General features: G+C 44.6%; 1 protein-coding gene across 1 annotated transcript in view; it reads left to right on the plus strand.

Moving 5' to 3' along the window:
• HMBOX1 (homeobox containing 1) overlaps positions 1-17478 on the plus strand; it is a 102789-nt gene that overhangs the window by 70210 nt on the left and 15101 nt on the right. Inside the window, exons 5-6 of the mRNA XM_017830463.1 lie at positions 1339-1449; positions 8770-8923. Of these exons, the coding sequence (XP_017685952.1) occupies positions 1339-1449; positions 8770-8923 (265 nt within the window). The remainder of the gene's footprint in view (positions 1-1338; positions 1450-8769; positions 8924-17478) is intronic.

Below are 17478 nucleotides of genomic sequence, written 5' to 3' on the forward strand. Positions count from 1 at the left end.
GGCACAGCCCTGGTGAATAGCAGTAAACTTCTGCCTCCGAAACAAAACATTCCTACCCCTTTTCCCCAGGATAATTAAAACTTCATAGCCTCCAGAATTCCGTTTAAGGAAGAACAATTAAGAGTATAAACCCCGTGATTTTAAAAATCTGGTTGGAGTAAACCCACCTGAATATGGTACCTGAGAGTCAAGTTGAGACATTCTGAACTTAACTGCCTTCGGTGTTCAACACAGAAAAAAAGCACAGTAAAACCCCCAGATTGGAAGCAGTAAAACTACAGGGGGTTGTTTTTCATGAGTTAAATATGATTATGAGATCTTACAAAACCTTGATGCATCTCAAGAGGGAACAGGGAGTTTGGTTTCTGTGTGAGAACCAGCCTCTACCTGCCTGGGCATTATCACCAAGCAGGTGGTGGCACAGGTGGTGTTGGCAGTATATTGTTACTTGGAGCACCTCCTAAAACTTCACTTCTCAGGAGAGTCGAGATGTTGTTAACCCTTCCTGGTGGCTGAAGAGCCTTGTGGAAAGCACAGGGAGTTGTTCTGCCTGAAGTTCTGCTGCAGTTATTCAGCAAACTGTATACATTTGTTGATGTTGCCAAGTGAACCTACAGTTCACCTCCTGGTGCACTTTTAAACCTCTTGTTTTGTTTAGTTTCCCTCCTAATCACTTTTTGCCCTTTCTGCATTGATCCTTCATTTGCTGTCAGGCTTTGGAAATAACTGTATTACCTTGTATGATTTTTTTCCCCCCTTTTTACTCTTAGAAATCTTGCTATAAAAACTGGAATATTTTGTCCCTAATCATGCCTGGATACCTGGAGCTTGACTCCTGCTTTGCTGGCAGACAGCTGCCCTTCCCCAGCTGCTGACAGTTGGTTTGCTCCATTTCTGGGCTGATTTGATCTGTATCACACAGACTGTTTCTGTGTTTATCTCCCTCATTCGAGCATCGAGTGATAACGATCTCTTAACTATCGTTATATATGTGTAACAGTGGGGAAGGGACTTGTTCCCATTTCACAGGGAAGTTGTGGACAATTCAAGTCACTGGTAGATTTGGCTTCCCACTTTTGCACCCTTTTTGCCTGTGGGTCCATTGGGCAGATTCCAGGATGTCCCTTGAGTAAGGATGAACAAAGGGAGAAGTTAAGGCAGTTTGGGGCAGGGCAGGGAGTCTTCAGCTCTGCTTTCCCTGGGATCCAAGCAAGCACTGCAGGTTCCTGGGCTTTGTGAGGCAACACCTTTCATCAGTATAAAAACCACCTAAAAATGTTTTATATGTAACAAGTTTTCTCTTTCTCCCTTTTTTGTGTTTTGTTGTGGTTTTTCCAGGGATCAGTCAGAGCCGGATCTCCCATTGGCTGTTGCAGCAGGGGTCGGACCTGAGTGAACAGAAGAAAAGGGCATTTTACAGATGGTACCAGCTTGAGAAGACAAATCCTGGTAAACAAATACAGCCTAAACATCTCCTGCTGTTTATTTATGGAATGGAAACCTTTTGTCACTGTTCTGTCACTGATAATTTACTCCTTGTCTGGGGTACTCCAGAGGTTCTTCCTCTGAATGGTGTAATTTTGAGAAGTAAAATCTTCATTTTACTTCTCAACAAATGATCCAGAGCTGACTCATCCAGCTCTGTCTCATCCATAGCTGTCTGTCCAGCTCCTCAGTCATGGATACTTGCCTTGCCCTCCCACCACTAACTAAATCTGGGAATCAGAAGCAGTCAATGGAGTTACAGTCAGTTAATTAATGAAATACCTGCTGAGGCTCTTCAGAATGAAAAATTAGAAAACATTAATAGTGGCTGTATAATACAGAGTTGCAGCAAAAAATCCACAGTTTGGCAGAGAGGATCTTTGGAATAGCTTCAGAGGGTTTTTTGTTGGATCTCCTGGATGGGATGTTGATAGTTCCAGTGATAAACTGGAGATGTGTCTTTCAAATCCCACCTGCCTCTCCAAATCTCAAAATAGATCTTGAATATAAAAGGAGAAGTAAAGCTCCTCATTATCTTTAACTAACCAGCAATCTTCAGCATCACAGTTGAATTAATTTCCTCACATTGTTCTTCTCCACAGATTTTGTTTGACCACAATTCTTTTTTTTTTCCCTTTAGCAGTTTTATTGTAAAGATCAAAATATTTACGTTTAATTTCCTTTAAACAATGGCGTGATTAAATTAACTGTGTAATTGTTTTAAGGAATTCAAAACTCAGGCTCTCTAATGCGAGCTTGGCTTCAATACCCAGAACTCTATTAAGAAAAATTCCAGTGAAAACAAGAGTCTCAAAACCCCTGCTTTGTGTGTGAGCTGAAAATCAAGAGGCTCCGGCTGCCAATTGGCCTGGGACTGCCTCAGATTTAAGTTGGGTGGGTTCAAAGTGACAGCTGAGCCTGTTTCTTCTGTTAAGCGTCTAGAAATTTGTTTTAAAGAATGAAAGTGCCAAGGAGCCTTGGTTTTTGCACTGGCTGGAATTGGGACCCTCGGGATCAGCAAAGTTCCTGGGTACAACCATCCAGTATCAGCTCCGTGGAGAGGCTGCCCTGCAAAGTGACTCCCAGACATTTCCCTTTGATGGAAGGTGTTGCCTCCAAAGTAGTGGAGAAACTTAAAGGGTTTTGGAAAGTGTATTTTGGGGAAAAAAACCCACAAAAATCTGCTCCAGATGAAACCTGTTGTGTGGATCTTTCCTATCACTTTGCATCTTTTCTTGCCAGTGTCACATGTGATTTCTGTTTAAGAAATCACATTCTGTGCTGGGATAAGAGAAATCTTGTCCAATTCAGCACTAAAATCTTTATTTCTTAACCTTCTTTCTTTCCCCATATCCACGAGCTCACATCTCCTTTGTCCTTTTGCTCTTGAGAAGTGTCTTAGGAAGGAAGACTTCCAACACTGAAGGATGTGGCTTAAATTGAAATGAGTCCACGTGAACCTCTGCTTTTCTTTATGCACACATGGAAAACCTCCTGGAGGAGGGGTTGTTTGAGTGTAACCTTTCTCCCAATAAGAAATCTTAAACAGCATTTTCAAGAAGTGTAAAAGGCAAATTGTTTCCTCTGCCTAAGCAAAGGGACTATTTGGATGCACTTAAATTCCTTTTAGAACCAAATAACATTTGGTTTCTTTTAAGGCACTGAGGTAAAGGGAGGAACCTTCAGCTTTCCTGCAGCTGTGGGGAAAGTCTGCTTGAGGAAAATGGGGTTGTATTTATTTATTTATTGTAGGATCACCCACTGCTTTGAATTACTGCCATCTACTATATTGCAGGTCAGAGCAGGTAGCCAGGAGATAATTAACAGGTGTCTTCTGGAAGGTACCAACCTTGTTCAAAGAATCCTGGATTTAAATCACTGTTACAAAACCAATTTAGAGCCGAAGTTTTGGATCCTCCTTGGAGTATCCTGTGATCAGTAGACAAACCACTACATTCTGCTGCCTCCTCTAAAGCCAGAAAATGAGGAAATCAGTGGAACTTCCTGCCACGTTCCCAAAGAAGCGACGCCATCACTGCACTCTCTGTAGAGTGTGAAAGATTGTCGTCCTTGGAGGAAACTTGAGAGATTAAATGACTGGCATGTGCTTTTTTCTGTTTGCTTGCTTGCTGCGAAGTGGCATTTGGCTTTCTGTTCTCAGAATTCCCAACTTTTCCAATTCCAGCTGCTGGGGACAAAACCTCAGCCCTTTGAGTGACAGAGTCAGGTCTCTGTGGAGAACACCTGCATTTTTGAGTTACCAGTGGGCACAGTGAGGTCTTTGGGAACTAATTAGTTTCCCAATTCCTTTAATTCCTTATCTTGCAAAGCTCAGAGTAAGTCCAGACTGAATTTGTGTGATGGAAAAAAACCTTTCACTTAAAATTGAACCAGTTTTGAAGGACTAGGACAGCAGATAAAATCAATTTATAAACTGGGAAGGAGGAATAGTTGTTTTGTGTGGTAAGGACTGGCGATCTCTTGGCAGGCCTGCAGCCTTCCCTTGGCTCTGCCAGTTTTTCTGTACAATTTGTAGAATTCACCTTTCACTTTCCCATCTCCTCAACAAAGGTGAGCCCCATTCCCTGAGTGTGACACCCCTGCTTTGCCTCACAGCAGGGCCTGTCTTTTACTGTGCTTATATAAGCAAAAGATAAATTATAAATATATAAAAAGAGATTTTATTTTAGTTTTTTTTTTCAAATGTAGAATGGTGCTATGTAATGCTTTAAATCATCCACAAGCTTTCCTGCATCTGCCAACCAAAGAATTTCATGTTGGGGAGCCTTAAGGCAGTTTCAGGACACTGCTGCTGTTCAGATGTTGCTCCTTTGTGGAAGAGACTCAGCAATTCCATCACTTCCATTCTTTTCCAGCTTTCTCTGACCTCTTGAATGTGCTGTTTGTTCCTTGCTTGGGTTTGACTGCTGGTTTGCATGGGCAGTTTCTGTATTTCTCCTGTCTCTGGTGGTGGGTGTTCAGACAGCAGCAGGCTGGAACGTTGCAAGAGAGACTGAAATCTCATGGACCAGGGGAAAAAAACCCACCCACTTATCCTACTGTTTGCAATAATCTTGCTCAAAAATGTCTTAACCAACGTTTTCCTGGTAGGAGTGATGTCGGAGTTAATGGCAATGCTGCGAATTCCAGTGTTCTACTGGTTGTAAGTTTTTCTGGGAGGAGTTGCCATTTAGGGTGAAAGGCTTTTTTTTGTTGAAGGGGAGAAGTCAGTGCTAAATGCAAGTATTTGAAAGGTCTTTAATCCAATTAATAGGGATGCTTTTCATTTAGATGGCGCTTTTTTCAGACAGGCACCACTTGTCCTGTGGTTTGTGGAGGACTGAGAGCATTTTGGCAGTAGATAAATAGTATATATTTCAGAAGCCAGTATATGAGTGCAGAGAGTCCTGCAACGTTCTGACTGATTTTTTTTCAGAGCCCATGGGTTTTAAATAAATAAATATTTCTTTTTAGATTGGTAGTTGTTACCCTGATTAGTTTGCCTGACACTGGGTCTTGGACAATGTGGAAAGTTTGTTATGGAGTAACTTTAACTTGTCTCTTGCCTCTTGTAGTGCAAAGTGAAGCTGGCACCCAGAAATGATGTGTTAAACTTACAGATGGGTACAGACTGCTTCCATTTAGGCTGGGTATTTATTTCTGCCAGTCTTCTGTAATAGGAAGGCAGCTGTGGTCACCTTGAAGAGAACCCTCTGCTCTTGCTCCTTGAACAAAAGGGAAAAAGAGAGGTAGTTATTGTCAAGATGTAGCATCTCTTGTGTTATTCCCACAGCAGTTCTTGTTGAGCTCTACAAAGAAAAGCCTACCCAAAATGGATTGTTGGTGATGTGCTATTTCCCAGAGCAAACAGTCCCTGCTCTGATCCTTTTCATCCAGGGCAGGAGCTCTGGAGGGAACCTTTTGCTGTGCTGCTGCTGATCCAAATCTGCCCTGGCTCGGGAGGAACTGAGAGGTGTTTATTGTGTGATCTGGGGTCAGCCTGGCTAAAAATACAGTGAGACATCTGTTCTTATCAGTGCAGTGGAAGAGAGGTACTTGCTGCAAAGGCTTGCCAGGAAATGGTTCCTTGGAGCTGGGAGATGCCTGAGGCTCCGAGTTACCATCCTGTGCCTCCCCTGTGGCAGGGCCTCTGTGGGGCACGTGATGGGGATCAGCAACTGCATGTGATGCTCTTACAGCAACTCCCTTTCTTCAGGATGGTGTCTGGGATGTGCCAAGAGGAGGCAGCCCTTCTCCATGAGGAATTCTAAATATAGAGAGAGCTGCATTCCAGTGGGGAAGCACCAATCTTGCCTCCTCTCCCCAAAAACCCACCTGTAGGATCCTCGAAGTCATTCTTTGCGTTTGAGGGAATTCAGGTTTGCACAGAGAAAACCCAGCACTGCAGGAAAAGGTGCTCAGCACTGGCAGGGAGTGAGAGATGCCACTTTTGCTTTCCCTCTGTGAAGGCAGTTCTTCCCAGACAGTTCACCTCTACACCCCTGAGAGATGTCTGGCTGTTTGATGCATATACTGAGATGAAAATCTCATGCTGCATTTTCTCCACTCTTGTCTGCTCAGGAGAGAAGTTTCACTTCTTCTTCTTGAAAGCTGTTTGAGGGGTTTATAAAAAGATTCTGAACTGGTGACTGGGATGTAACTTAGTAAGTTATAAAGAAGTGGAGCTGGGTGGTGAGAAGGTTGGGATGAAGCTTTGGAACAGCAGAATAAATAGGATCCCCAAGTGCTCATTGAATTTGAGGGGGGATGAGGAAAAGCTCCAGAGTTACCCTACCAAATGTGGCAGCAGTGCATGTCAGGAATCCTAAATGGTTTGGGTTCAAGATCACCTTGTTCCACCCCTGCCATGGGCAGGGACACCTCCCACTGTCCCAGGTTGCTCCAAGCCCCATCCAGTCTGGCCTTGGACACTTCCAGGGATCCAGAGGCAGCCACAGCTTCTCTGGGAATTCTATTTCAGTTCCTCACCACCCTTACAGGGAAGAATTCCTTCCCAATATCCCATCTCTCCCTGCCCTCTGGCAGTGGGAAGCCATTCCCCCTTGTCCTGTCCCTCCTGTCCCTTGTCCCAAATCCATCTCCAGCTCTCCTGGAGCCCCTTTAGGCTCTGGAAGGTGCTGGAAGGTCTCCTGGGATCCTTCTCTTCTCCAGTTGAACCCCCCCAGCTCTCCCAGCCTGCATCCAGGGCACAGGGGCTCCAGCCCTTGGTGCATCCCCTGTCCACTCTTTCCACACATACATCCAAGCCCATTTTGGGTCTCTTTATGCATTCAGATCCTTCCCTCTCTGTTTGTGGTACTTGCTTGTAATTCTCAGCATATTTCTCTCTTATCTGCTGCTGATATTGATGTTACCCCATAGAAAAGAGAAATAGGTAAATTGATCCAGCAGGGCTACTAAAACAAAAAAAGTATGTTATATTCAGTATGTGAACGTATCAGTAGCAGCAGCAGCAGCAAATTTATGCATTCAATGCAGATTTTTTTCAGCCTCTGTCTGAAAAATCTCAGAAAAATTTCATGGAAGGACTTCCCTTGATGTTGGTCATCACTGATTTTCCTATACTCTCCCTGTGAAATTAAACCTTCAGGTAGGGAAAATGTATTGCTAAGACAATGCAGGGAAAGTGAATTTCTTTTCCTGTTCTTCCCTGTCTCTTTTTTATTTTTTTTTTTTAAGGAGGGATGTTTTGTGGGTTTTTGTTTGTTTTTCAATTTTTGAAGTGTATTTAAAGCTTGGCAACTTGACACCCACCCAGCCCCCTAAAGTGTGCAAGTACTAGAAAAACCAGATAAGGAGCTTTCCTTGAAATGGCCTCCCAGTAAAATTGGCACTATAGGAAATATTTCATGTTTCAATAAAACCCAAGTAATCTGTGTGGGCTCGTTAGCTGGGAATTAGTGAGAGGCACCGTGTGTTGTGTGTGCAAGGCAGAGATTGTGGGGCTTCACTTCCTACAGGCTCCTCCTGGGTAACATTTGTAAATTGTTTGGAGCTCCACTACCTGCCACAGATGCAGTGAGGAAAACACTCCGTGTGCATTTCTGGGAGGGAGCACAGCCAAGTGCCTAAATAGCTCATTTCTTGCTTTTTAGCTGCAGGAATTTGTTTATTGGTTAAACTCTTAAGTTCCCTTGACCCTTTTACCCTGCTGTGTATTAGAGGAGCAGTGTTGTTTCACTACCACAGTCTGTTTGGATGATTAAATCCCAACCCAGAGGGGTTTGCTGTCTGTGTGTGCACAATTCTGTGAGCAGAGCTGCTCCTCCTGGATCTGCCCGGTGCAGGAATTCCGGTGGAGCTCAGAATGCTTGTGGGATAGAGGTGGTGATTTATCTTTTCATACACCTTTTTTTTTTTTTTCTTCTTTCTGTTTTGCACACAAGAGCAGCTCTTCCCTCCCTGTGGGGGAAGTCACTGAGCACAAAGCTGTCCTTCAGAACATGCCCTGCTTTCCGTCCTCGTGTCCTGTCCCAGGTTCCCCGTCCTCACCCGGGGATGTATGAAAGATCGATCTCCCAGTGTGTGCCTTGATTTATCTTGATTTATTAACTGAGAGGCTCCTGTGGAAAGAATCAGGGGTGAGTTTCAAAGGGGCCTTTCCTGAAGGCATCTTGCCAAGTCCCGTCTCGTGCTTGATACTTTCCAGCTCAGAGCTATTGAAAGGAGAAATACATCCACAGAAGGGGGGCAGAAGAGGAAAGTTGTGGTGTTAATCTGCTTTCAGTGACTTTTCCAGGCCCCCTGGCACCCGTGAGCCCATGTTTGCACAGGCCACAGGTTGTGCTTCTGTTGGTGGAGCTGCTTCAGGTGTTCACTCAGCTCTTTGGACACGCTGAAATACCGTTGGTATCAATTTTCCATTTTGTTTCCTGACACTGCCGTAAAATTAAACAGAACTTGCTGTTTCCCGTTTTGTGACAGACCAGGTGGCAGCACAGCCTAAATAAATCCCAGCTGGGGCACAGCTCACCCTTTCTTTACAACCCCTTTCCTCTTGATGAAGACAGGACAGCTCTTCCTAAGTGCCTGTCAGCTCAGTTGTGTCTCCTTGGACTTCCATGGTCACCTGGTACCTCTCTGGCTTGGAGGTTGGGGATGGCAACTCTTAGTGTATCTTTAAGGTGTCTCTGTTGGACAATGCTTTACTTTTTTAGCGTGAATGGTTTCACCATCTGTCCTGTCTTTTTTCCCCACGAACAGGAATGAGAGGATGGGCACGACTTTTAACCCTCTGAAACCCACAATATTTGTTATTCTTAGGGGCCACACTAAGCATGAGACCAGCTCCTATCCCAGTAGAAGAGCCAGAATGGAGACAGACGCCTCCCCCAGTCACAGCTACCTCTGGGACCTTCAGACTACGGCGAGGCAGTCGGTTCACGTGGAGAAAGGAGTGCCTGGCAGTCATGGAAAGGTAGGTCACTCTGGGGCTTTGGAGGTGGGTGTTTTAAACCCAACTCAGGTGTCCTTTTGCCTGCTCTGGTGAACAGCAGCACTGTTTTCCTGGCTGTGTTTTAACATTATGCAAGCCTGTAATTGGTTCTAGAGAGTAGGAGGAGCTGTTTTACCTCTTGAGTTGTTTAAAAAAATGTAGCACTGCTCTGGACAATCTCTCTTTTTTTTTTTTGTAGCCCCCAGGACATCATGTCTTTAGTTCAGTATTGGTGTTCAGCTCTCCCTTTGCTTTTGCAGAAACCTTTCCACTTAGCCTAATCCAGACTCCCTCTTGGTGAGGGTCTGCACTCTCTTTACACTCTGCATTTCTCCTTTCCCACTTTCCTCATTTCCCCTCGTGGTGTATCCAGGTATTTTATAGTTGGTACTGGCATTTCGACAGCGCTGTGATTGCTCAGGATGCAGAACTTTGCCTAACAAGCCGTAGATTCCTTGTCCAAAAAGGCTCTTACAACCCTTTTGTATGAGCTGGGAGCAGCACAGAGCAAAGTGGATCTTTCAAACACATCTGCAGAGTGGGAGGTGATCATTAGAGCTCCCAGCCCTCCAGTCCTGCAGAGACAGAGCACTCTGAGCCTGGGTGTGCTTTGCTTTTCCCTCTGCTCACAGTAATGTCTCTTTTGTGGATGATGTTGTATAACAGGAAAGGGCCAGTGAACTCAGATGTAGTTTAGGGATGAATGCTTGTTTCTGTTCGGGGCTAAATGGCTGGGAAGAGTTTTCTCCCCTCTGAGGGCAGGAGGAGCTTCCTTTCCATGGAAGCACCACGTGTGTGCTGCACTCCTCTGGTTTGCAATTCCAGCGAGACCTCGGCCAGCAGATCTGTGGGATGTGCTTTTACCATTTCTGTAATGCTCCTCTTCCCTCCTGCTTGCACGAGGGCCTGGGGAACTGATTAGGAGCAGGAGCTGAGGCTGAGCTAAGACTGAAATCCTGAGCTCCCTCGGGAACACAGGATAGACACACTTCTGTGTGGGCACAGGCCATCACAGGGGCTTTGCAGGACTGGAACCAGTAATTAAGTGTTTGTTTCCCTGTTCTGGCCTGGCACTGCATTGATGTTTTCAGCTTAGGCTGGATGTTTCCCCAAAGGAAATATTTGAAATCTGTTCTGCTTTGCTGGACTAAGCTAATGCGAAGTCCTGGGATCTGATTGTACAGGACTGTGTTTTTCTGGTGTCCCCCTCCACAGAGGCAGTACAGGATCTTTAGCACTTTAAAATGTTTGTATGGCTCTCCTGATGTGTAAAATGACAAACCACCACAGCTCTGTGTGCCTTCAGGACAGCAGCATCTCCTGATAAACCCTCTGTGTGTGAAATAGTTACGCTTGACGTAGAATTAGAGCTCTTTGGACGTGGCTGTTTTCATTTTTTGGTTCCTATCTGGCCTGAAGTGCAATAACTGCTGTGATTTGCTGTTTGAATCCTGTTTGTGCCTCAGACACCTCTGTGGGGAAACACAGAGCAGAGGAAGAGCTGAGCAAACCAGCACTACCCTTTCCTCCTCCACACCTCTCCTCAAGCCTGTCTCTGCTGAGACACTCTCAGAGAACCTGTGGTGGTTTGATGTGCCTGTTAGAAAGGTGTGAGATTTGGGTTTGGTTATGGAAAGAAGCAAATCAGTGCTGAGTTTGAAATCACCCAGTCCTGAATGCAGATACGTAATCGCTCAATCTTAATTTTTCATTAACTTCTTTTCTTCTTTGTCGTTCTTGGTTTTGTTCTCTGTGTCTTGTGCTCTGTAAGGTCTTTGCTGCAGGGGTTTTCTTCTTATTCTGCTGCTGCCACATCGCCCTAATCCTGGCTTTAATGTTAATTTACCAAGCCCTTGGTAGGTCACCGTGAGCGCTGAGTTTCCCAGCCTTGTCTGGGGTACTGGAAATCAGGGCTGAGGAGTTTCATTCAAGGCAGGACCACAGTAAAAGTGTTGTATGGCAATAAAACTACACCATAAAGCAAGCTGGGAATATGGTTGTTAAACTGTTGTGCTTTAGTAGGCCTAGTGAGCTGGAGGGATGAGCTGTTTTATGTGACAGGTTCTGAAAGAGTGGGAGAAAAATGCTCTTCTGGGAGCCCCAGGAAGAAAGGAACTAATTTCACTTACAAGTCACTGGAGTCTTCCAGGCTTGTCCATAATGTGGCTCATAACAGCAGCAGGATGGAGGTAACCAGATTCCTGGCTGTCTGGCCCAAGAGGTTGGATTTCCTCCATGCCACAGGGTCAGGAATAAGCATTTGGCCACTAAAATGGTGGTTGGCATTGCCTGTGGGCTGGTGCTGTTTGTTGGGTAATTTGCATTTTCCTCCCAAGGATTAAATTTTGACTGTGAATGGAGGCATCTCACTTTAAGGGGCTGTTTTCCTCCAGGAAGTGCAAGTTCCACTGCATTGTGTTTGTATGTCCTGCTGCTTTGGGAACCTCAGCTGATAACTGTCCAGCAAGGAGGAACAGAGATGCAGGAGACAAATCCATCCAACTCATATGAGGGTTGTAGGCACCTCCCTCTCTAATTGCCTTCTGCACTTAGAACTGGCTTTGGTCATTTAGCTTAAAGCCTGAAGATAAGAGGGTTGAATCTAAACCTTACTGGAAACTCTTGTGTAGGTAATGCAGAACTTCTTCCTTCTGGATGTTACTGGAATGCTGCATAAACAATTTTTGGGTGAGGGTGGGGGTGTTGACCTGCTCTGTCGGTTAATTTTGTGCTTTTGAGTTGTATTCAGTTGGTGAGAACTGCCATCACTAAAAGTCGATGTGTCAAACCAGCTGAGAGCACTTCAGGGGGAGGACCTGAATTTGATTGCAAAAATTAGAGGGATTTGCTTCCTGGAGCACTGAAAATGCACAGCACCAGTCAGGATTTGGCCCATGAGCTGAATGAGAAGGGTGAGGGTTGAAGGGCTCGTTTCTCTTTTTTTTTTTTTTAAATATTGAAATCAACAGAAATTCCAGTGCAATTAATTATTATATTGGTGCCAACCTGATAGGATTAAGATCAGAGTTAGGGCCATACACTTAGATGTCTGATGTACCTAAGTGTCTGTGTACAGGATATGTGTATTAAAGAAACTAATTGGTTTATACTGGATTTCCAGAATGCTGCTTGTGGTTTGTGTAATTCAATTCTCCAGTCTTCCCTGCTTTTTTGGAATCCTCCCAGAGTAGTTTATTAGTCTCTGGGCTTAGATTTCGGACAATGGATTCGGGTCTCTTTTCTCCCTTTACTTATTTATTATTTTTTTTCTAAACACATCTCTCAATATTTATGCTGTGAAGGTTAAGAGGAGCAGTAGTTCCAGAAAGTAAAGCTCTATATTTAACTGCAGACTAGGTGTGGTTCAGACAACTGCAGTGCAAAGCTCCTTCTCTCTGCTGTGCTACTGATACCAGCCTTGACCTGTTCCCTCCTGGAGCCTCCTGCCCGTGGAATATGCTGAGTTTTGAGTGTGTCGGTGTTGTCGTGTGGCTCTGCCCTCCTTTGGGAACAGAGCTAAGACTGCAAGAGTCCTTTCTGTGCAAACCTCAGGTTAAACTTGAAAGCCTGTTTCTGCTTCACTTTCCTGTTCTTTTTCTGTTACTTCTTGTCCCACAGATAATTTTTATTTCTCTTCTCTCTGCTTTACCTCTTCTTTTCAACCCCTCTCGTTAGAACCACAAAATAGAAAATTCCCTCAGGGTTTTCTCCTTTTTTTTTTTTTTTAACAAAGCTGTGTTGTCTTGTCGTTTTATTTTCTTTATTATTATTTTTTTCCCCAAGTGATTCGTGCTTCTCCTCTAATCATGTGTTGGAGTTGAGGTTTATCTTCTTTTTCAGGCAAACAGAATAACTAAGATTGGCAGCAGAATCAGTGACTTTATACCCGTTTTAAGGCACTTTTGTCGAGTGCCATTAAAGACTGGAGGGGGGGTTGAGTGTTGTTTTTTAAGTTTACACTTTATCCAAAGATTAAATTAAAAAACCTGTAAATTCTGCCCTAAACAAAAATGAATAATTCATCAGTTGAACGTATTTCAGTTTGTCTGGGGAGCAGAGACTTTGCTTTCTGGTTGAGGGTTATTTGGTTTGATTTTATGGGTCTGATTTTTTTTATTTTAACACTTGTCTGTGCTTGTGAAACTCCTTTTGTAGAGGCTATATTTAGTTTAAATAAGACTAAGATGATATAGATACCCATTATCCCCATTTCATAGGTGGCAAAACAGAGTCAGGTGTTTCACTTGGCTTTATTCCCGAGAGAAATGGGTTTAGATTTCTCAAGATAGGAGGGTATAGTTTCATGCTATAGCTGAGCTGAATTAACAGTTTGTCACCAGCTCATCCTTAGGTGTTATCCTGCCTCACCACCCTTCTCAATTCCCCCTCCTCCTCAGTTTCCCTGCTCCTGCCACCCTGCACTGTGCCAGATATGTTCCTTGTCTGATGGAAATAGCAGCCAGTTCAGCTCAGTTCAGGGAAAATAAATCCTTTTTGTTCCCCCCCCCCTGCATTTTCCTGAATTGGTTCATCTTGCTGTGCAGGGAGGGGGTGCCAGAGCTGTCCCAGGGCAGAGGACAGGGATGCACAGCTGGGAGCACAAGGAAGGGGAAGTTTAACAAAAGGTGGATGGATTATCCATGGTGGTTTTTTGATCTGCTTGGTTTTGTTCTGGTTTTGTTTGGTTTGAGTTGGGTGAGTTCCTGGTTTCATTAAAAGCGTGGCCATACTGGCAGTTGTGCTGGCATCATGGAAGAGGGGTCTTTTGATTTTTCCAAGGAGCAGGAATGGATTAGTTCCATAAGGATTAGAGAGATGGAGAGATGGAGCACTTGTGCTGTGAGGAAAGGCTGGGAGAGATGGGGGTGTTCACCTGGAGAAGAGAAGGCTCAAGGGAGACCTGAGAGCCCCTTCCAGTACCTAAAGGGGCTCCAGGAGACCTGGAGATGGACTTGGGACAAGGGGCAGGAGGTACAGGACACAGGAAATGGCTTCCCACTGCCAGAGGGCAGGGAGAGATGGGATATTGGGAAGGAATTCTTCCCTGTAAGGGTGGTGAGGAACTGAAATAGAATTCCCAGAGAAGCTGTGGCTGCCCCTGGATCCCTGGAACTGTCCCAGGCCAGGTTGGACAGGGCTTGGAGTACCCTGGGATAGTGGAAGGTGTCCCTGCCCATGGCAGGGGTGGAACTGACTGATCTTTAAGGTCCCTTCCAACCCAAACCATTCCGTGATTCTGCACTGTGGAAGTTTTACCCTCCTGAAAGAGGCACCTCCATCCCTGTTCCCGACGAAGTGGTGCCGGGATGGGCCCACAGAGTCCTGGCCATGGTCCTGGCCCTGGGCAATGTCAGCCCTGACATGGGTTATTAGAAATCCTTCCGATTGTGAAAGCTCTATTACTGCAGCTCTCCCGAGCGCCGGGGCTTCCACGGCTTCCCTGGGGAAAACGAGAGCTCTATTAGCTCCTGAAATCCAGTTAGGAAATTTTCTTAGTTAATTTTATCCCATTACTCTTAGTTATGTCTTCTAGCAGAACCTTAATACCGGCCCCATAGGGGATCTAAGTTTCCTGTGCAAGGCTTTGGAGGAGATTGAAGTTTGGGATTCATTGCGTCTCTCCCTTTCCAAGCTGCCAACAGAGCAGGAAGTCGTGTCCTTCGGCCTCTTCCATTAGGCTGGTACATTGTTAGGAACAGAACATCAGTTTCTCATCAATATAACGATGTCCACGGAGTGCTGCTCGTCTTTCTTGGCCTTGCTGGGAGGTTTGGAGTGCTGGGAATTGTGCTCTGCTGTCCCTGTGACCCTCAGATGTCCTTGAACCTTTTGGTGACTCGCTGTTCTCACTATAAAATATCTCCTACCTCCTCTGGAGCTGAGCCAGTCCGAAGGAAGGGTGAGCAAGGTGCTAAAAGCCTCCAGTTTTTGGGTTGCCAAGAAATATTTGGGTTAGGAAAGACTTCCTGACTTCAGGAATGGTGGAGCATTAAGCAGGTTGTGGGAATTACAGAACATTTCTCAGGAGCAAATCAGCTGAAATCTGTCAGGATGGTTCTGAGACACTTGATCTTAATGCAGAGGAAAACATCAGGTGATTTCTTTACATTTTTTTCCAGCTTTTTCTATTCTGTCATAAGGTGTTTGTTAGTCAGCAACTTGCAGTGGGAGGTTCAACTTCATTAAGTCCTTTGAGACTCAGAGAGTGTGGTTTTTTGTTTGGTTTTGTTTTTTTTTTTAGGATCTTTGCAGTTCCTGCCTGTGAAATGCTTTGAGATCTGAGCGAGGGCACTTTGCAAAGGCATCCAGCAAAGTTCACTTTGCCGTTCAGACCCAGGCAAGATCTTTTTATTGCCTGAAAGTTCAAGTGGTTTGGCTCGGGGTCATTGCTGTATGTCTTCATAAAATGCAAGAGCAGCCATTTTCTGCCTGACACAGGATCTTCCTTATTTTGCATCAGATCAAGCTCTGTTCCCTCTCAGACATGCATAATATACAAGCTTCCTATTCTAATCAGCTGTAAGCAAATCCCAGTTGTTGGGCAGATTGCAGGCAGTAAAACAGAATGCAAGGATGTCTGTCCAAAGTCTCGCCAGACTCTGGTTTCCTCAAGGATCCAGCACTTAATGAGTTATTTTCCTTTTTAGAGAGCTCAGGTGCTTTTTCTTTCTTTGTGTTCTCTCTTTTTCTCTTTTTTTTTTTTTTAAATAATAAAAGAGATGATCTGTGGGAGGGGCAGCTCCGTGCAGCAGACTCTAGATAAAATTTTTGTATCTGCCAAGGTCAAAATAACTGAAATCAACATTTACAAAAAGGAACTTTGTCAGTCTGACCTGTAACAGCACTGCCTGGTGCTGTAAACCCACATTTTAGGGATGGGAATTCTACTCTAGTCCAGATACTCTCCTGCATTTCTGCAGGACCAGTTGAGATGCTCGGTGTTCACACCTGGATACCTGGTGTGGCTGTGGACAGAAGCTCTTATCTCTTATCCTGTATATATATATTTTTTTTTTTAGTCCTGCTATTGTAGCTCTGGGCATTCTTATTATTCACATAAATATGTAATTCCTTCTAAATCCTGCCAAGGTCTTCAGGGTACTTCTGGAGAACTAATTATACCTGGTTTCATTTTAAATGCTAAAATGTGTTTAAAAAGTCCAAGGTCCCTTTGGCCTGAGTATCATGAGAAAGAACAAGGCAGAACATTGCATTTATCCCTCACCATTTGCAGGATGTGCTGCTATCAATGTGCTGCTCATTTATCTCCTCTCTGAACTTAACAGTCACTCTCTTATCTCTTCTCAGATGCCAAGGCTTCCCTTGCCTTTAATAATATTAATTGTCACTCTTCTCTGGACCTTTTCTATTCCTACATTCAATTTTTAGTGACCTGGGGCAGGTGAGCAGGGACCCGAGCAGAACTGATTTCCATATTTCCAGGGTGAATATTCCAGCTTATACAACCAGCTGCATCTGATTCCTGTTGTTCTCTGACCTCCAGCCCAGCATCTGTATTTTTTGCTGATCACTTTTGTGTATTGACTGAGAGTATCTTTTCTCTGAACGGTCTTTCCTGAAGGATTACAGTAATTTGGATGCACTCACATATGTGAGGGGTTGGAATTTGTTCCTTTCTGTGTGCATTACCCTAAGGCAGCAAATAAAGTTGAATCATGGGAGTGTTAATTGCTGTGAATTTCAAAAATACCTGCTTTATTTATATCCAGTATAAATAATTCACCTTCCAGAACGTTATTAACTGTTAATGTCAGTCATTTTAGGGCACAACTTCTCTGAGCCAAGGGCTTGTGCTCTGTCCATGCACAGAGCCCAGTGCTCTTTACAATCATGTTGAGACCTCTAGATGCTGTTTGCTGTAAGGACACTGTGAAAATTCAAGTCTGGTGCTGTGATTTCTCTCTCTTTGAGGTTTTTTTCTTTGCCAGCCCTTGACTTGCTGTAATCCCTCATGGTGTTCTCCCTGTGACTGCTCTGTTCAAAAGATGCAGAAGGAATTGGTAACAAAAAGCTCATATTAATCATTACTAATTGCTGTTTTCTTAGCTGTTACCATGAATTCAGGAGGCAGGGCAAGCCAGGACATCCTTGCCACACAGACTGTGTGAGGTGGCCCCTGACACCTTCAGGCTGCATTTTGTGTGGCTGTTTTATAATGACTTTGTTAAGTCACTGTGACCAAAAGACACAATGCAACAAAAGCACCAAAAAGGCAAAGCCTGACAGGGCTGGGGATGCTGCTCTTCCCAGTCCTGGAGAAAAAGCATTTGAAAAAGCATTTGCCTATGGAGATAGGCTGGGAGAGCTGGGGGTGTCCAGCCTGGAGAAGAGAAGGATCCAGGGAGACCTTGGAGCCCCTTCCAGTGCCTAAGGTGGCTCCAGGAGAGCTGGAGAGGGACTTGGGACAAGGGCTGGAGGGACAGGACAAGGGGGAATGGCCTTGAACTGAAGGAGAGCAGGGTTAGATGGGATATTGGGCTGGGTTAGATGGGATATTGGGCTGGGTTAGATGGGAT

This window comes from Lepidothrix coronata, unplaced genomic scaffold, assembly GCF_001604755.1.
Source record: "Lepidothrix coronata isolate B3197 unplaced genomic scaffold, Lepidothrix_coronata-1.0 Scaffold179, whole genome shotgun sequence".
NCBI classification, from domain to species: Eukaryota; Metazoa; Chordata; class Aves; order Passeriformes; family Pipridae; genus Lepidothrix; species Lepidothrix coronata.